Source organism: Nerophis ophidion, linkage group LG01, assembly GCF_033978795.1.
Source record: "Nerophis ophidion isolate RoL-2023_Sa linkage group LG01, RoL_Noph_v1.0, whole genome shotgun sequence".
In the NCBI taxonomy this organism is placed as follows: domain Eukaryota; kingdom Metazoa; phylum Chordata; class Actinopteri; order Syngnathiformes; family Syngnathidae; genus Nerophis; species Nerophis ophidion.
This window is the reverse complement of record NC_084611.1, coordinates 21,328,892-21,349,649: the sequence shown is the minus strand read 5'-3', so window position 1 is coordinate 21,349,649 and position 20,758 is coordinate 21,328,892. Positions and strand designations below refer to the sequence as shown.

Here is a 20,758-nt window from a genome sequence, read left to right as displayed (position 1 = left end):
TTTTAAGATCCGTTTATAGAAAAACAATTTTTTAAGATAACGATTTGTACAGATTGTAATTTTAAAAAAGGACAGTATATTTCTTACTTGCTGAACAGTTATTTGATGACTCAGCTACATTCATCAGCATTACCTTTATGACCATCCGAACTCCTCTGTTTTTTGTCAATTCCAAATGTACAGAATAAGATGTGCTTTACTAGTGTGGATACGCTTGTACTGTAAATAAAACTTCTTCATTATACACTTGCCGTATTTCCCATTTATGGTTCACCCAATATACTTAGACTTACACAAAAAGTATTGATCTACAAGTGAAATTTTTCCACAAAACAGTTCAGTTAAAGAAGATGGAAAGGGTAAGGATGGAAAGGATATTGCAGGTATAAAGTAGACTAAAAATGTGTCATAGGAGCAATACAAAATATAACATATATGTAATATTTACATATTATATATACAGTATATAATATATACTGATATATTAATATATTACATTTGTATATTATTGTAGAAGTTACCCTCTAGTGGGTTCCTCGGACCCCCACACACTGCCACGAGAGCCCGGATTTCTGGGTGCAACACTATTTTGTTTGCATACAGATTGCTCTGCTTTTGCTTTCCAGCAAAATGTCTTCCTTTTCAGAGTCCGTGTCTCTCTATCTCTGGCTCCAACTCCAACAATGTGTCCCTCCCCGGCTGCTGCTAATAAAGGCGACGGGTTATTAGACAACAAAGCCCACCTGGGCCATCTACTCACCTGTCGCTGTCTTCGAGGCCGGTCCTGGCACAGCCTGTTCCGCGGCAGGACCGCAAACAACGTCCCCCTCCACAATCATATATACAATAAATAACAAATCCCAATGACCAGGTACAATATTACAGTATATGTAACAGTTGCAGCAACAAAAAAAGGGCAGCATAAAATAGAGAGTAGTTCCAGCAGAAAAGATATGTTATAAACAAAGAGAGATAGCTAACAGAAGCGGTCAAGTAATATCATCTATTGCTGTATGGCGATGATTATACAGCTGGATGGAGTGCGGAATAAAATAATTCTTGAATCGAACGCTGTGGGAACAAAGTTAAATGAGCCTGATGGAGTATGAGCTCCGCTGTCCAGAGTGGGTGGGCAGGATTGTCCATGATGGCGAGTAGTTTGTCCAGTGTCCTCCTGTCCCTCACTGACACAAACGCCTCCAACTCCGTGCCAATAATTCGGCCGGCTTTCCGGATCAGTCTGTCAATCTGGCTTAGGTCTCTTTTGCTGGTGCTGCTCCCCAAACAAACCACTGCCAAGTACAAGGCACTGGCCACAATAGACTGAAAAAAGATCCCCAATAGCTTGCTGCACACTTTAAAGGACTTAAACGTCCTCATGCCCTTCTTGCATACAGCTTTGCTGTTATCCTTCCAGTCCAGTCTACTGTTCAAGTTGACTCCCAGGTACTTGTACTGCCCCACTACTGCCACCTCCCGGACCTGGATTTTGATGGGCTCCACAGGGGTCATTTTCTTCTTGAAGTCGATGACCACATCCTTGGTCTTGTCCACATTAAGGTGTAGATAGTTCGCTTGAAACCACTCCACAAAGTCAGCAATCAGTGTTCTGTACTCCAATTCCTGTCTCTCCGATACACAGCAGAGTCATCATATTGAAGTGTATGATCAATCAGTCAATCAAAGTTTATTCATACAGCCCTAAATCACGAGTGTCCCAAAGGGCTGCACAAGCCACAACGACATCCTCAGCTCAGATCCCCCATCAGGGCAAGAAAAAACTCAACTCAATGGGCTACAATGAGAAACCTTGGAGGGGACCTACTGCTTCTACTCAGGTAGCATCTCTAACTGTTACCGGGGAGGGCATTCCAGAGTACTGGAGCTCGAATAGAAAACTCTCCATAGCCCACAGACTTTTTTTGGGCTCTGGGAATCACTGATAAGCCGGAGTTCATTGAACGCAGATTTCTTGCCGGGACATACGGTACAATACAATCAACAAGATAAGATGGAGCTAGACCCTTTAGTGTTTTATACGTAAGTAGTAAAACCTTAAAGTCGCATCTTAAGTGCACAGGAAGCCAGTGCAGGTGAGCCAGTACAGGCGTAATGTGATCAAACTTTCTTGTTCTTGTCAGAAGTCTAGCAGCCGCATTTTGTACCAACTGTAATATTTTAATGCTAGACATAGGGAGGCCTGAAAATAATACGTTACAGTAATCGAGGCTAGATGTAACGAACGCGTGGATAATGATCTTAGCGTCGCTAGTGGACAAAATGGAACAAATTTTAGCGATATTACGGAGATGAAAGAAGGCCGTTTTAGTAACAAACTTGATGTGTGACTGAAACGAGAGAGTTGGGTCTAAGATGATACCCAGATTCTTTACAGAGTCGCCTTGTGTAATTGTTTGGTCGTCAAATGTTAAGGTGGTGTTATCAAATAGGTGTCGGTGTCTAGCAGGACCGATAATCAACATTTCCATTTTCTTAGCGTTGAGTTGCAAAAAGGTAGCGGTTATCAATCAATCAATCAATGTTTACTTATATAGCCCTAAATCACTAGTGTCTCAAAGGGCTGCACAAACCACCACGACATCCTCGGTAGGCCCACATAAGGGCAAGGAAAACTCACACCCAGTGGGACATCGGTGACAATAATGATCCAGTGGGACGTCTGTGACAATAATGATTATGAGAACCTTAGAGAGGAGGAAAGCAATGGATGTCGAGCGGGTCTAACATGATACTGTGAAAGTTCAATCCACAATGGATCCAACATAGTCGCGAGAGTCCAGTCCAAAGCGGGTCCAACTCAGCAGCGAGAGTCCCGTTCACAGCGGAGCCAGCAGGAAACCATCCCAAGCGGAGGCGGATCAGCAGCGCAGAGATGTCGAGGCGGATCAGCAGCGCAGAGATGTCCCCAGCCGATACACAGGCAAGCAGTACATGGCCACCGGATCGGACCGGACCCCCTCCACAGGGGAGAGTGGGACATAGAAGAAAAAGAAAAGAAACAGCAGATCAACTGGTCTAAAAAGTGAGTCTATTTAAAGGCTACAGTATACAAATGAGTTTTAAGGTGAGACTTAAATGCTTCTACTGAGGTGGCATCTCGAACTGTTACCGGGAGGGCATTCCAGAGTACTGGAGCCCGAACGGAAAACGCTCTATAGCCCGCAGACCTTTTTTTGGGCTTTGGGAATCACTAACAAGCCGGAGTCCTTTGAACGCAGATTTCTTGCCGGGACATATGGTACAATACAATCGGCAAGATAGGATGGAGCTAGACCGTGTAGTATTTTATACGTAAGTAGTAAAACCTTAAAGTCACATCTTAAGTGCACAGGAAGCCAGTGCAGGTGAGCCAGTACAGGCGTAATGTGATCAAACTTTCTTGTTCTTGTCAAAAGTCTAGCAGCCGCATTTTGTACCAACTGTAATCTTTTAATGCTAGACATGGGGAGACCCGAAAATAATACGTTACAGTAGTCGAGGCGAGACGTAACAAACGCATGGATAATGATCTCAGCGTCTTTAGTGGACAGAATGGAGCGAATTTTAGCGATATTACGGAGATGAAAGAAGGCCGTTTTAGTAACGCTTTTAATGTGTGCCTCAAAGGAGAGAGTTGGGTCGAAGATAATACCCAGATTCTTTACCGTGTCGCCTTGTTTAATTGTTTGGTTGTCAAATGTTAGAGTTGTATTATTAAATAGAGTTCGGTGTCTAGCAGGACCGATAATCAGCATTTCCGTTTTTTTGGCGTTGAGTTGCAAAAAGTTAGCGGACATCCATTGTTTAATTTCATTAAGACACGCCTCCAGCTGACTACAATCCGGCGTGTTGGTCAGCTTTAGGGGCATGTAGAGTTGGGTGTCATCAGCATAACAGTGAAAGCTAACACCGTATTTGCGTATGATGTCACCTAGCGGCAGCATGTAGATGCTGAAGAGTGCAGGGCCAAGGACCGAACCCTGGGGAACTCCACACGTTACCTTGACGTAGTCCGAGGTCACATTGTTATGGGAGACACACTGCATCCTATCAGTAAGATAAGAGTTAAACCAAGACAGGGCTAAGTCTGACATACAAATTCGTGTTTTGATACGTTCTAATAAAATATTATGATCGACGGTATCGAAAGCAGCGCTAAGATCGAGGAGCAGCAACATAGATGACGCATCAGAATCCATCGTTAGCAATAGATCATTAGTCATTTTTGCGAGGGCTGTCTCCGTCGAGTGATTTGCCCTGAAACCGGATTGAAAGGTTTCACATAGATTGTTAGACGCTAAGTGTTCATTTAACTGCTCCGCAACAATTTTTTCGAGGATTTTTGAAATAAAGGGAAGGTGAGACACCGGTCGGTAGTTTACCATGAGGTCAGGATCGAGGTTAGGTCTTTTAAGAAGAGGATGAATAACCGCTTTTTTGAATGCTAGGGGAACAGTGCCCGAGGAAAGTGATAAGTTTATAATATTTAGCACTGATGGACCTAATAATACAAAGAGCTCCTTGATCAGTTTCCCTGGAAGAGGGTCAAGTAAACATGTTGTTTGTTTTATTCCATTTACACGTTGTAACAATTCCTCTAATGTTATTTCATCAAAACGAGAGAAACTATTTTGGAGGGCAGTATCCGCAGTATATACAATCGTGTCAGTGTTAATAGAACCCCGTTGTAGCTGGGACGCATTGTCTTTAATCTCCTTTCTAATGACTTCAATTTTCTTACTAAAGAATTGCATAAAGTCATCAGCTGAGTGGGTGGAGCTACTGGAAGGAGTCCCTTGTTGGGTTAGCGATGCTACCGTACTAAACAAAAATTTAGGATCGTTTTTATTGCGGTGGATGAGATTTGAGTAATAATTAGCTTTAGCTAAGGTAAGCATGCGTTTATAAGTTATTAAACCATCACTAAATGCTTGATGGTGCACCTCAAGTTTAGTCGTGCGCCATTTGCGTTCCAGCTTTCTGCATAATAATTTCTGAGCTCTAGTTTCTTCTGTAAACCACGGGGTGCGCTTTTTTGGAGCCTTTTTTAACTTTAGCGGTGCTATGTTATCAATGGTTTCGCGCAGGGCGTCGTTAAAGTTGTTAGTGAGGTTATCAATAGAGCCCACATACTTTGGGAATGGTGCCATTACCGAGGGCAGTAGGTCAGCAAGAGCTGTCGTTGTGGCCGTATTAATGTTGCGGCTGCTATAGCAGTTATTATTATTATTAGTTTGACGAACATGCGTCTGAACCTCGAATTTTATAAGGTAATGATCGGACAATACTTTAGTATACGGGAGTATCGTAACTTTGGAAGCGGTGATACCCTTGACAAGCACTAAGTCTATCGTATTACCGTTGCGATGCGTGGGTTCATTTATTATTTGTGTGAGACCACAGCTATCAATTATAGTCTGGAGCGCTACGCACGGTGGGTCCGATGGGGTATTCATATGGATATTAAAGTCCCCCATTATGATTATATTATCGGCGTGTGTCACTAGATCAGCAACGAACTCTGAGAATTCATTGATAAAGTCCGAACAGGGCCCTGGGGGGCGGTAGATAACAGCCAGGTGTAGAGGCAGCGGTGTGACAGACCTCATAGTAAGCACCTCAAACGATTTATATTTATTATTTATGTTAGGACTAAGGTTAAAGTTTTCGTTGTATATTAGTGCGACCCCCCCACCCCTTTTAAGCGGACGGGCAATATGCGCATGTGTAAAGTTAGGAGGACAGGCCTCATTTAGCGCAAAAAAGTCGTTTGGTTTAAGCCAGGTTTCACTGAGACCGATGACGTTAAGATTGTTGTCTCTGATGATATCATTAACTAACAACGTTTTGGGAGACAATGATCTTATGTTTAAAAAACCTATATTATAGGTAGTGGGCTGTTTTAGGGAATTTTTGATCAAATTATCCGTAGTAGCAATATTAATAATGTTGTGTTTATTATGCCCAGTGCATTCAGTATAATTGCGACCATATCTAGGAATTGATACGACGGGAATGTTCCGATTGTTTGATTGTTGCTTTGATAAACTGCACGCATCATGGTTAGCCTCCTCAGTAACGGGGATTTTCCGATTGTTTGTTTGTTGCTTTGATAAACTGCACGCATCATAGTTAGCCACCTCAGTAACACACATGTCCAACTCTGAAACACTCAAAGCAGAAAAAACTTGTTCTAATTTAACTGACTCCTTACCCAGACCAGTAGTCTCGCATTTTCCATCTAAATCCGTCTTCAGGGTGGAGGGAAGTGGTGTTCTGTGGGGATTAGCCTTCTGCTTTGTTTTTAGCCCCGCTCGGCATCCGCGTTTCCGAACACACCGCTGGCGTCTGCTCCGTAGACGGCCCCCGCTGCTACTAGACTCCGCTGCTTCACAGGCCGCTGGATGTAGCCGCCGATGTATCCCCATGCTAGTTAGCATGTTTAGCACGCCCGCGTCTATCAGTCCAAAACGGCCCGATGTGTCCATATCCAGAAGTGTCTGGCGGTCGTACGTGATCACGGAGTGACCACGATGCGAGCCAGCCATGAAGTCTGCAGAACTGTCCGGCATTTCCGCCAAATGTTCCATCTTTAGCAAGAGCACCGCAGTGTCGCAGCCCGTCCGGGCGCCGCCATCTTGCCATTGTTTAAGTTCATTAAGACACGCCTCCAGCTGACTACAATCCGGCGTGTTGGTCAGCTTTAGGGGCATGTAGAGTTGGCTGTCATCAGCATAACAGTGAAAGTTAACACCGTATTTGCGTATGATGTCACCTAGCGGCAGCATGTAGATGCTGAAGAGTGCAGGGCCAAGAACTGAACCCTGTGGAACTCCACACGTTACCTTAACATAGTCCGAGGTCACATTGTTATGGGAGACACACTGCATCCTGTCAGTAAAATACGAGTTAAACCAAGACAAGACTGAGCCTGACATACCAATTCGTGTTTTGATACGCTCTAATAAAATATTATGATCGACGTATCAAAAGCAGCGCTAAGATCAAGGAGCAGCAACATAGATGACGCATCAGCATCCATCGTTAGCAATAGATCATTAGTCATTTTTGCGAGGGCTGTCTCCGTAGATTGATTTGCCCTGAAACCGGATTGAAAGGGTTCAAAGAGATTGTTAGACCCCAAGTGTTCATTTAGCTGCTGTGCACGATTTTTTTTGGAGGATTTTCAAAATAAAGGGAAGGTGGGACGGTAGTTTACCATGAGATCAGGATCGAGGATAGGTCTTTTGAGCAGAGGATGAATAACCGCTTTTTTGAATCCTAGGGGAACAGTACCAGAGGCAAGTGATAAGTTTATAATATTTAGCACTGATAAACCTAATATTACAAACAGTTCCTTGATAAGTTTCTTAGGAAGTGGGTCAAGTAAACATGATGTTTGTTTTGTCCCATTTACTCGTCGTGGGAGTTCCTCTAATGTTATTTCATCAAAAAGAGAGAGACTAGTTTGGAGGGCAATATCCGTTGTGTATACAGTCGTATCTGTGTTAATAGAACCCAGTTGTAGCTGGGTTGCGTTATCTTTAATCTCCTTTCTAGTGAGTTGAATTTTCTTATTAAAGAAATTCATAAAGTCATCTGCCGAGTGAGTGGAGCTACTGGGAGGAGTCCCTTGTTGGGTTAGCGATGCTACTGTACTAAACTAAAATTTAGGATCGTTTTTCTTGAGCCGGATGAGATTTGAGGAGTATTTAGCTTTAGCTAAGGTAAGCATGCGTTTATATGTTATTAAACTATCACTCCATGCTTGATGGGGTACGCCTTTTAGGGGCCCTTTTTAGCTTTAGCGGTGCTATACTTTCAATGGTTTCGCGCAGGGCGTCGTTAAAAATGTTAGTGAGGGTTAGCGATGCTATTTTACTGAACAAATATTTAGGATCGTTTTTGTTGAGGCGGATGAGATTTGAGTAGTAATTAGCTTTAGCTAAGGTAAGCATGCGTTTATAAGCTATTAAACGGTTAAATGATGATTTGTCTTATAGTTGTGTAATTGAGAAAAAAATGTTTTGTTTTCTGACAGGTCTGGGAAATATATATGGTTTTCTGTATATGATCATTTCCATGATGATGCATTGCAAACATGTCACCATATTGCCTAAACTGGTATACTATTATTAGCTGATTGTAAACGTCTTTGCTACCGCTGGGTTCTCTTTGGACCACAGACCACGGCCACACGCCCTCGTGTTCAGGGTTTACAATTAATTTTTTTTTTGTCAACGCTCCCTCGTGTTTATATCAATTGTCTTCTCGTGCTTTTCAGCAATTGTCTTCTTGTGCTTTTCAGCAATTGTCTCCTCGTGCTTTTCAGCAATTGTCTTCTCGTTGGTCCGTCAGAGCGCTGAGATATCTCCTCACCTGTCAGTTGCCTCACAGTGCATGACCTGCCCACAGGTGACGCGTGGATCACGCCCCTTTAACACTGATGTTTACATATTTGAAGAGGTTCGGGATCTTGGGGGGAATCTTTAATTAATTTTGTAGCCCCTGAGGAGTAGTCCTGACCATTCCCCACTTTCTCTCATTTAAATAATACCCTTTACGTTTCGTTAGTTCTGTGCAACAGAGGGAAGAAGACATAACTGCAGGTGCCCATAATGGGCAGGTCTACTTACCCCAATTTCAACTGCACTCATACATACAGTGGGGCAAAAAAGTATTTAGTTAGCCACCGATTGTGCAAGTTCTCCCACTTAAAATGATGACAGAAGTCTGTAATTTTCATCATAGGTACACTTCAACTGTGAGAGGCAGAGTGTGAAAAAAAAATCCAGGAATTCACATTGGGGGAATTTCAAAGAATTTATTTGTAAATTATGGTGGAAATTAAGTATTTGGAAAACCATTCAAAGCTCTCACTGATGGAAGGAGGTTTTGGCTCAAAATCTCACGATACATGGCCCCATTCATTCTTTCCTTAACACAGCCCCAAAGCATAATGTTTCCACCTCCATGCTTCACAGTAGGTATGGTGTTCTTGGGATGCAACTCAGTATTCTTCTTCCTCCAAACACGACGAGTTGAGTTTATACCAAAAAGGTCTATTTTGGTTTCATCTGACCACATGACATTATCCCAATCCTCTGCTGTATCATCCATGTATCCATTTTGGTATAAACTCAACTCGTCGTGTTTGGAGGAAGAATAATACTGAATTGCATCCCAAGAACACCACACCTACTGTGAAGCATGGGGGTGGAAACATCATGCTTTGGGGCTGTTTTTCTGCTAAGGGGACAGGACGACTGATCCGTGTTAAGGAAAGAATGAATGGGGCCATGTATCGTGAGATTTTGAGCCAAAACCTCCTTCCATCAGTGAGAGCTTTGAATGGTTGACCAAATACTTATTTTCCACCATAATTTACAAATAAATTATTTAAAATTCCTAAAATGTGAATTCCTTGATTTTTTTTCACATTCTGTCTCTCACAGTTGAAGTGTACCTATGATGAAAATTACAGACCTCTGTCATCATTTTAAGTGGGAGAACTTGCACAATCGGTGGCTGACTAATTACTTTTTTGCCCCACTGTATAAACACAAGCACACAACCATGTACCCCCAGCTACACTGCAAGGGATCAGACGTGGGGAGTCAATATTGGGCGGCAGTAATTATAGAAGTTACTATAAGTTTTGGTATAAAACACAGTGAAAGAAAGTTATTGAGGAATGTCAGATGTCAGATGTCAAGGGGCACTCTCATTGCCCACCCCTGACAAGCATATCTGGACTTTCCAGGCCGGAGGAATCCTGCATGTCCTCTTATCAGTTCCCTTTGGTGACACATGCACAGCAGTTGTTGCCATGTAAGGGTCTGGGCTCCCACCCTAGGTTACTATTATAGGAGAGCAGGAGATAACAAAAGCTGCATATAAAACCTACCTTAACCTCACACATCTGCCGGGAGTCCACACAGCAGACATGGTAAGTGGTTTTGTGATCCATAAAAAAGAAAATGTATTTTAAAGTTCTGATTAATATTTTTTTTATTTTATTTTGCTCAGGCCAGCAAAAAAGCCTCCAATAAGAGACAGAGGGCAGCACAGAAGTCTTGCTCCAATGTCTTCTCCATGTTTGAGCAGTCCCAGATCCAAGAATTCAAGGAGGTATGGATCTCTGCATGTGGTTTAACGTGAACCTTTAGTGATCTTTGTTGTTTTTCTGCAGGCTTTTGGCTGCATTGACCAGGACAGAGATGGGGTCATCAAGAAACAGGACCTGAAGGAGACCTATGCACAACTAGGTTACATTTTGACTTTCTATCACAAGTTTTAAAAGTGTGGCCTTTTCTGCTCACTCTAGACCAGGGGTCACCAACGCAGTGCCCGCGGGCACCAGGTAGCCCGTAAGGACCAGATGAGTAGCCTGCTGGCCTGTTCTAAAAATAGCTCAAATAGCAGCACTTACCAGTGAGCTGCCTCTATTTTTTTGAATTGTATTTATTTACTAGCAAGCTGGTCTCGCTTTTCTTGAAATTTTTAATTCTAAGAGAGACAAAACTCAAATAAAATTTGAAAATCCAAGAAAATATTTTAAAGACTTGGTCTTCACTTGTTTAAATAAATTCATTAATTTTTTTACTTTGCTTCTTATAACTTTCAGAAAGACAACTTTAGACGAAAAATACATCCTTAAAAATGATTGTAGGATTTTTAAACACATATACCTTTTTACCTTTTAGATTCCTTCCTCTTCTTTCCTGACAATTTAAATCAATGTTCAAGTACATTTATTTTTTTTTCATTGTAAAGAATAAATAAATTGTAATTTAATTCTTCATTTTAGCTTCTGTTTTTTCGACGAAGAATATTTGTGAAATATTTCCTCAAACTTATTATGATTAAAATTTTAAAATATTCTGACAAATCTAGAAAATCTGTAATATCAATTTTAAATCTTATTTCACAGTCTTTTGAATTTATTTTAAAATTTTTGTTGTGGAAAATCTATAAGAAATAATGATTTGTCTTTGTTAGAAATATAGCTTGGTCCAATTTGTTATATATTCTAACAAAGTTCAGATTGACTTTTAACCTAATCAAAACATGTCATCAAAATTCTATAATTAATCTTAATCAGGAAAAATTACTAATGATGTTCCATAAATTATTTTTTTTATTTTTTCAATAAGATTCGAATTAGCTAGTTTTCTCATCGTTTTTTCGGTTGAATTTTGAATTTTAAAGAGTCAAAATTGAAGATAAACTATGTTTCAAAATTAAATTTTCTTTTTGTTCCCTATTTTCTCCTCTTTTAAACCGTTCAATTAAGTCGTTTTTTTTCATAATTTATCCTTTACAAAAAACCTTCCGTAAAAAAAAAAAAAACATACAACGGAATGACCGACAGAAATACCCATTTTATATATTTATAGATGTATTTATTAAAGGTAAATTGAACAAATTGGCTATTTCTGGTAGCCCTTCGCATTAATCAGTACCCAAGAAGTAGCTCTTGGTTTCAAAAAGGTTGGTGACCCCTGCTCTAAACTCTATTCACTGTCTTAATTTACGATCCAAAAATCTAAATAATTTTGTCTTTAAACATAACGGACGTCAGCTCAGCAGGTTATAAAGAGAAGATTTTTTTCCCCTCAAGCTGCTGTGACCAACCCTGCAGAAGCTCCTATACATTTTAGTCTTCAAATGTTACATTTCTTCTTTTTGTCCACTTTTTCTCACTTAATTATTAAATTATACAATTGATTATAATTATTCAACTCAGTGTTGACGAAAATACTTTTTTAAAGTGAAGAAAATGTGTCAAGAGGAATCAGCAGAGATTTAGAAGAATGATTTGAACATTGTATTACATTAACATCAATTACTTTGCCCGTAGTAAATAGGAAAACAGGTCAAAAATCTGTTTGGTAAAAATAATGTTGTTGAAATCGTCATTTATTATCCAATTGTGTTTTTCAATTTTATACATAAATGCATAATTTGAATGAAGTTCTGATATATACATAAACCAAAAAATAACACATTTGTCATAACATGTTGTGTAAGCCTAAAAAGCCCATGCAGATTTTTTATGTATCTTTTTTTCCATAACTTTAATCATATTTACATTACATTTTCAGTTTGACAAAAATACACAGTGAATTTAATAAGATAACTGATTTGAATAAATAATAAATTATAAAAAATTGAATTGTCTGTGTATCTGAAAAGACCCAGAAATTTGTACACAAAGGCAATTTTACTGTCAGAATGTCATCCATCTACTTTTTTAAATGTTTTACTTAAAGGCCTACTGAAATTAGGTTTTCTTATTTAAAAGGGGATAGCAGGTCCATTTTATGTGTCATACGTGATCATTTTGCGATATTGCCATATTTTTGCTGAAAGGATTTAGTTGAAAATATCGACGATAAACTTCGCAACTTTTGGTGCCGATAAAAAAGCCTTGCCTTTACCGGAAGTCGCAGACGATGACGTCACAAGGGTGAGGGCTCCTCACGTCCTCACATTGTTTAAAATGGGAGCCTCCAGCAGCAACAGCTATTCGGACCGAGAAAACGACAATTTCCCCATTAATTTGAGCGGAGATGAAAGATTCGTGGATGATGATATTGATAGCGAAGGACTAGAAAACAAATAAAAATAATAATAGAGTTTAAAAAAAAAAGAGGCGATTGCATTGGGACGGATTCAGATGTTTTTAGACACATTTACTGGGATAATTCTGGGAAATCCCTTATCTTTCTATTGTGTTGATAGTGTTTTAGTGAGATTAAATAGTACCTGATAGTCGGAGGGGTGTGTCCACGGGTGTCTTGAGGCCAGTCTCTGAGGGAAGTCAGGGCAGATACAAGGACGGCGCAAAGTCCGCAGATCTCCGGTAAGAGGCGACTTTTTAACACAATTTTCTCACCGAAACCTGTCGGTCGACAAGTGGTCGGGAACCATGTTCGCTTGACCGCTCTGATCCATAGTAAAGCTTCACCTTCGGGAATTTTAAACAAGGAATCACTGTGTGTTTGTGTGGCTAAAGGCTTAAGCTTCCCGACTCCATCTTTTTACATTGACTTCTCCATTATTAATTGAACAAATTGCAAAGGATTCAGCAAAATAAAGTCCAGAACACTGTTTAATTGCACGATGAAAAGAGATGACTTTTAGCCGCAAATAGTGCTGCGCTAATATTTCTTGACAGCCCGTGACGCGCGTCATCATTCCACGACATTTTCAACCAGAAACTCCACGGGAAATTTAAAATTGCAATTTAGTAAACTAAACCGGCCGTATTGGCATGTGTTGCAATGTTAATATTTCATCATTGATATATAAACTATCAAACTGCGTGGTCGGTAGTAGTGGGTTTCATTAGGCCTTTAAATGCATGTAATTTATGTGTCCAAAACCTGGTAACTGTTTTATCCAAAGTTCTTTCAGGTTGTATTCTGGAATGAAATTTGTCGTTGACCACGCCCGTTATAGTCTCGTCACTCATTTCAGTACTAATGTACAAAGTTTGTATTGTTCTGATCACTGGTCATATAGTGGTTAAGGTAAAATAGCTTATACGGTCAAAATAAATCGCAAGATTAATCTAAATGTGTACATGATAATCACAATATTTTTTTGTGATTAACTTGTTAATTTTCACAGATCTAATATATAGAAAACATAATACTGCATATACCATAACCCAGTGCTTCTCAACCTTTTTTTTAGTGGTGTACCCCCTGTGAGATTTTTTTAAACTCAAGTACCCCCTAATCAGGGCAAAGCATTTTTGGTTGTAAAAAAGAGATAGAGAAGTAAAATGCAGCACTATGTCATTAGTTTGTGATTTATGAAATTGTATAACAGTGCAAAATATTGCTCATTTGTAGTGGTCTTTCTTGAACTATTTGGAAAAAAAGATATAAAAATAACTAAAAACCTGTTGAACAATAAACAAGTGATTCAATTATAAATAAATATTTCCACACATAGAAGTAATCATCAACTTAAAGTGCCCTCTTTGGGGATTGTAATAGAGATCCATCTGGATTCATGAACTTCATTCTAAACATTTCTTCACAAAAAATAAATCTTTAACATCAACATTTATGGAACATGTCCACAAAAAATCTAGCTATCAACACTGAATATTGCATTCGATGGTTCTTAACCTTGTTGGAGGTACCGAACCCCATTAGTTTTATATGTGCATTCACCGAACCCTTCCATCTATCCATCCATTTCCTACCGCTTATTCCCTTTTGGAGTCGCGGGGGGCGCTGGCGCCTATCTCAGCTACAATCGGGCGTAAGGCGGGGTACACCCTGGACAAGTCGCCACCTCATCGCAGGGCCAACACAGATAGACAACATTCACACTCACATTCACACACTAGGGCCAATTTAGTGTTGCCAATCAACCTATCCCCAGGTGCATGTCTTTGGAAGTGGGAGGAAGCCGGAGTACCCGGAGGGAACCCACGCATTCACGGGGAGAACATGCAAACTCCACACAGAAAGATCCCGATTTGAACCCAGGACTGCAGGAACTTCGTATTGTGAGGCAGACGCACTAACCCCTCTGCCACTGTGAAGCCCTCACCGAACCCTTCTTTAGTGAAAAATAAAAAACAAAAACATTTCAAATTCAATACAAAGTTATATATTTTTGGTAACATTTTAATTTGGGGAACATATTCTAAGTAACACAGACTTAATTTAGAGTTATTTGTACACTAGAGAAACATATTGTAAGTAACAAACACTTAATTAGGAGTTATTTGGTTAGGGTTAGGGTCAGGGTTAGAGGGTTAGGGTTATAATGCGGACATGGCGAAAAAGGCATTAAAAAGTACTTAATAATGACTAGTTAAGAGCCAATATGTTACTAATTTGCATGTTAATAAGCAACTAATTAATGGTGAATATGTTTCCCATACTCAAGTGTTACCATGATTTTTTTTTACCGGTGCACAAAATGAACCCTGCATGAACATCACCTTGTTCAAACAACAAAACCAACAACAAAACCTTACAACAAATTACACACCTGCAAATCAGTCAGCTGTTGCCGTATCCGTAATACGCTGATAGGGAGAAGTTTGTATTCACACGATGAGTCGGGTGTGTTTTGACCTCCGCCGAACCCCTAGGGTTCGATCGAACCCAGGTTAAGAACCACTGATTGCATTGTTGTATTTTTTTTTTCAGTTTATGAACTTACATTCATATTTTCTTGAAGTATTATTCAATATATATATTTATAAAGGATTTTGAATTGTTGCTATTTTTAGAATATTTATTAAAAAATCTCACGTACCCCTTGGCATACCTTCAAGTACCCCCTGGGGCACGCATCCCCCCATTTGAGAACCACTGCTATAGGCTATACCAGACCTGGGCAAATTAAGACCCAGGGGCAACATGCGGCCCGTTAAGCTTTTCAATTTGGCCCGCCGGACAATTTTTAGATCTTTAAGATAGAATGTAGCCGCCATTGTGATGTGCAGTCATGATTTCAAATTATCGTAAGTCTTGAACTATTCACAATATTTCAATGTCTTGAATCTGCCTGCACTTTTGCATGATAAACTAGTTACTATGGTAATCTACATCACAGCAGCTCAGATGAGGCACCAAGCAGTGTGGGTGAGGAGCGTTTCCAGAGTGTTTATGTGGAGCGGCCAGCCTGAAATGCGGGTGTCAGGGACAGACGCGAAAGGAGATTTTTACAACAAAGTTCTAAAGCAGGGTTAGGGAACCTATGGCTCTAGAGCCATATGTGGCTCTTTTGATGGCTGCACCTGGCTCTCAGATAAATTTTAGCTGACATTGCTTAACACAATAAATAAGGAATAAATCCGCTGGTAATCACAGTATCAAAAATAACGTTCAAAATATAAAACATTCTCATGCATTTTCATCCATCCATCCGGTTTCTACCGCACCTGTTCAAGAAGTCGCATTAATGGTAAGAAGTATTTTATTTATTTTTGGCTAGCCTCAGAATAACAATGTTATTAAAAAGAACAAGAGACTTATTATACTCTAAAAATGTTGGTATTTCTTAAAAATGCACGCATACAGTTGTATTCAGTGTTTAAAAAAAAAATTACAAAAAATGTATGGCTCTCACGGAAATACTTTTTAAAAATATTTGGCTTGTATGGCTCTCTCAGCCAAAAAGGTTCCCGACCCCTGTTCTAAAGCTTAATAATATATCAGATAGTAGGTGGGTTTTTTTCTACCCTTCGCATTCATATTTTGCTGTTTGTTGCATTTTGTTGCGTTTCGCTTGATCGTAAAATATGTTGATCGAGAGGGGGTGTGACGTTCATATGTTGTCAATATTATGTGTTTTATCATTCATAGTTATATATATATATATATATATATATATATAAATATTGTAAATCCCACATTCTTTAATTTATTGTACATTCTTGGCGTCTCATTTAGTATTTTTTTTTAAATTCCATTCCGTTTTTTCAGGCGGTCTGACATAACGTTTTCAGCATTCAATCAAACATCACTGTGAGGTTTTGTATTAGTGTTCCTAAAAATGGATATGCTGGCCAACAGCAGTGTTAATTTTGTTGACGAAAAATTGTCGTCATAGTTATCGTAAACGACCTATTTTTTTCTTACTAAAACGACACAATAACTAAATAAAAAATAATGTACGTGGACTAAGACGATGACGAGTTGTATTGACATATTCGTCAACGAATAAAAACAAGAGGAAAATGTCTGCCAGAGACGAGATCCAATCGGAACTCATTTCGTTGAGAAGAGGCGGGAGGAGTTGGGAAGAGAACCAATCAGAGCGACGTGGTAAGGAGTTACGTAAACGTAGTTTGCGTTTGAGACTGACCCGGGAATGCGCTGAAGAAGACAAAATGTCAACGCCGGGGAGGAAGAGGAGAGAGGACATATGGGGAAATTTTATATTTGACGTCAAAGATAACAAGACGCAGTGTAAGAAATGCAGCGCGGGGATTACGGGGAAAAACACAACAAACTTGAAGCGACATTTACAGTCGAATCACCCCGAAATCCACACACAGGTAAGCATTTTCCACAACATACAACTCACTCAACGTTATCCCGTTTATTACACGGCTTACTCGTGAAATACTAAATTTGAGACATGATTTTCATCAAAATACGACTCGTATCGGTGATTTTTCCTGTGTTTTGCTTATGCCTTTCAGAAATTGAATGGAAAGTTTACATATTGCCTGTTCTGCCTCAGTTATTAAGATTACTCTATTTAGTGTGTGTTTATTGCTAAGTCATTTCAATTGGTTCTGCTAAGTGAGCTGCACCTATAAGAAACGCGTAGGTAGGTCCCGTGTTTAGACTACGGAAGCATTTCAAATTGGTGCGCACAACTCTACTTCACTCCTCGTGTTTCTCAGCAAACAACCATTACATCTTATGCTGTTCGCGGCATCGTTGGTATGTACCTATCTTTAATGTTTATAGTACACAATGAATCATATTTAGCTGTGAAATGTGTGTGTTTAACGATGTTAGACGATCTCTGATTTCATCATGTCAGCTAACTTTCATTTGTTGTCATCTGCCTCCATCTAGTGGACGTTTGTTGTACTGTTACTTAAGACAGTTTGCCGGTAAACAGCAGAACGCTCATTTGTCACTGGTATTTAATAATTATAACAACACATACAGTAGTGTGTGACAAAGTTCAACTTAGATTTATTTCAAATGGAATAGTTGATAATCTGTGGTCTGTGATAGGACATTATTAAGTTCATTTAATTCAGGCATTTACATGTACAATGTTTGTGTCCTACAGTTTTACCCTTTCAATTGTCAATAAACCTTGCCTCCATCAGTCAACCTGGTGTTCAGAGTTTTGATGAGCGGTAGGTGTTGAACTTACTGCCTTCGTGTACAAGTGTGCTTAAGGAAGGCAGGATATTACCCTTTATTCGACTAAATCTACTGTAGTTTTCGTCGACTATAATCTTATGATATTTCGTCAACTAGACTAAAACTAAAACAATTTCAATAACTAAATTATGTCTAAAACTAAATTACATTTTAGTCAAAAGACTATGACTAAAACTAAATCAAAATTTGCTGTCCAAATTTACACTGGCCAACAGACACATTTTTTTCTCTAAATTTGGCCCTCTAGTCAAAATAATTGCCCAGGCCTGCCCTATACTGAATGCTTGATTAAAATTACTTCTCCCTCTGTCAATGTTTGGCAGGAAAGCTGAATGTGAAAGACGAGGAGCTAGATGAGATGCTGAATGAGGGCAAAGGTCCCATCAACTTCACCGTTTTCTTGTCGCTCTTTGGGGAGAAACTCAACGGTGAGGGAACCTTACCCTGGAAAGTTGTTCCATGATTTTATGATGTACTGCCCTGCAGGGACCGACCCAGAAGACACTATCCTTGCTGCCTTTAAGCTCTTTGACCCCAATGGTACAGGCTTTGTCAACAAGGAGGAGTAGGTTGCGACAATCAACTTGTCCTGTTTGGATTCCAACCAAACTTCATCATTACTTTCTCTCTCCTCTGGCACAGATTTAGGCGACTGTTGATGAACCAGGCAGATAAATTCACAGCAGATGAGGTTAGTTCCGTTCATATTTAAAGGGGAACATTACTATATCTCCAGACCTATGTAAGTGTCAATATATACCTTGATGTCGCAAAAAAAGACCATATATTTTTTAACCGATTTCCGAACTCTAAATGGGTGAATTTTGGCGAATAAAACGCCTTTCTATTATTTGCTCTCGGAGCGATGACGTCACAACGTGATGTCACCTAGGTGGTCAATCCGCCATTTTCTCAAACACATTATGAACATCGAGTCAAATCAGCTCTGTTATTTTCCGTTTTTTCGACTATTTTCCGTACCTTGGAGACATCATGCCTCGCCGGTGTGTGGTCGGAGGGTGTAACAACACGATCAGGGATGAATTCAAGTTTATTTACGTAAAGTGTGCATCGATTAGCACGGCATGCTCATCGATGCTAACATGCTATTTAGGCTAGCTCTATGTACATTTGTAGCTATATTTGCATCCAGCCTTTCCCTCCTCCCAGATTTAATGCCAAACAAACACTTACCAATCGACAGATTTAAGTTGATCCAGTGTCACAAGATGTGAAAGTCCCGATCGTTTGGTCTGCACATTTTACCGGCGATGCTAGGGCAGACATGGCTGAATAGCGTCAATAGCTATTCGCTCAATAGCTTCAGTTTCTTCTTCAATTTCGTTTTCGCTATCTGCTTCCATACTCCAACCATCCGTTTTAATACATGCGTAATCTGTTGAATCGCTTAAGCCGCTGAAATCTGAGTCTGAATCCGAGCTAATGTCGCTATATCTTGCTGTGCTATCCGCCATGTTTGTTTGTATTGGCATCACTGGATGACGTCACTGGAAAATGGACGGTGGCTTTACAGATAGCAAAAATCAGGCACTTTAAAGCCTTTTTTCGGGATAAAATTTTGAAAAAAACTTCGACAAATAAAATATTCTACTAGGAACTGATTTTTCTTGGTTTTAACCCTTCTGAAATTGTGATAATGTTCCCCTTTAAGATTTATCTATAACATTCCCACTCATCTTATTTCCGGTCTTTACTTCAAGGTGGATCAGGCATTTGCTCTGGCTCCTATCGACCCTACCGGGAATATTGACTACAAGTCTCTCTGCTACATCATCACACATGGAGACGAGAAGGAGGAGTCCTAAACATTGCTGTCATCATCATCTTCTACATGTTTCAATGCATTCATTATATCTGGGATAAATACGATTTCTAGTAACTAGTTGCTTCTCATCTCTGGAACAAACAACACTATATCTATCCATCCATTTTCTACCGCTTATTCCCTTTGGAGTCGCGGGGGGCGTTGGTGCCTATCTCAGCTACAATCGGGCGGAAGGTGGTGTACACCCTTGACACTTTAGATTTAGTGAAAATCTAATTTTGAGCACATTTATTGTGGGCTTTATTTACATAGTGAAGTGAATTAATTAACTCATATTATGTTCTACATATGGTGAAAGTTCATATTCATTATGGTGAAAACAAACGTTCAAGTTTAAGAAAGCAGTGGAATTTCAGTTTGAGCACATAATAAGATAAGTCCCCTTAGTGTGATATTCGCAGGTGGATTGGATCACTTCTCGTAGGAAAGAGGCCCTAATTGGGACTTCCAAATGCAAAAATTATGACCATATCCTTGAGAGGAGACTATCTGCCTCGCTCAACGTCAACATTTACAGTGGGGCAAAGAAGTATTTAGTCAGCCACCGATTGTGCAAGTTCTCCCACTTAAAATTACATTACGCCTGTACTGGCTCACCTGCACTGGCTTCCTGTGCACTTAAGATGTGACTTTAAGGTTTTACTACTTACGTATAAAATACTACACGGTCTAGCTCCATCTTATCTTGCCGATTGTATTGTACCATATGTCCCGGCAAGAAATCTGCGTTCAAAGGATTCCGGCTTATTAGTGATTCCCAAAGCCCAAAAAAAGTCTGCGGGCTATAGAGCATTTTCCGTTCGGGCTCCAGTACTCTGGAATACCCTCCCGGTAACAGTTCGCGATGCCACCTCAGTAGAAGCATTTAAGTCTCACCTTAAAACTCATTTGTATACTCTAGCCTTTAAATAGACTCCCTTTTTAGACCAGTTGATCTGCCGTTTCTTTTCTTTTTCTTCTATGTCCCACTCTCCCGTGTGGAGGGGGTCCGGTCCGATCCGGTGGCCATGTACTGCTT

At 39.9% G+C, this 20,758-nt stretch overlaps 1 protein-coding gene across 2 annotated transcripts; it reads left to right on the top strand.

Annotated features, from left to right (window-relative positions):
• The first annotated feature begins 9,796 nt into the window (after positions 1–9,796).
• On the top strand, positions 9,797–19,794 carry myl7 (myosin, light chain 7, regulatory). 2 transcript variants are annotated; one of them, XM_061898117.1, is made up of 7 exons: positions 9,797–9,949; positions 10,030–10,131; positions 10,193–10,268; positions 18,218–18,322; positions 18,381–18,459; positions 18,537–18,585; positions 19,616–19,794. In XM_061898117.1, the coding sequence occupies exons 1-7, from the start codon at positions 9,947–9,949 to the stop codon at positions 19,718–19,720; spliced, it is 519 nt and encodes a 172-aa protein (XP_061754101.1). In that variant the 5' UTR covers positions 9,797–9,946; the 3' UTR covers positions 19,721–19,794. The 2 variants fall into 2 exon arrangements, with proteins under 2 accessions (XP_061754101.1, XP_061754111.1); XM_061898127.1 differs by lacking the exons at positions 9,797–9,949; positions 10,030–10,131; positions 10,193–10,268 and adding an exon at positions 16,843–17,041.
• The last annotated feature ends 964 nt before the right edge of the window (positions 19,795–20,758 follow it).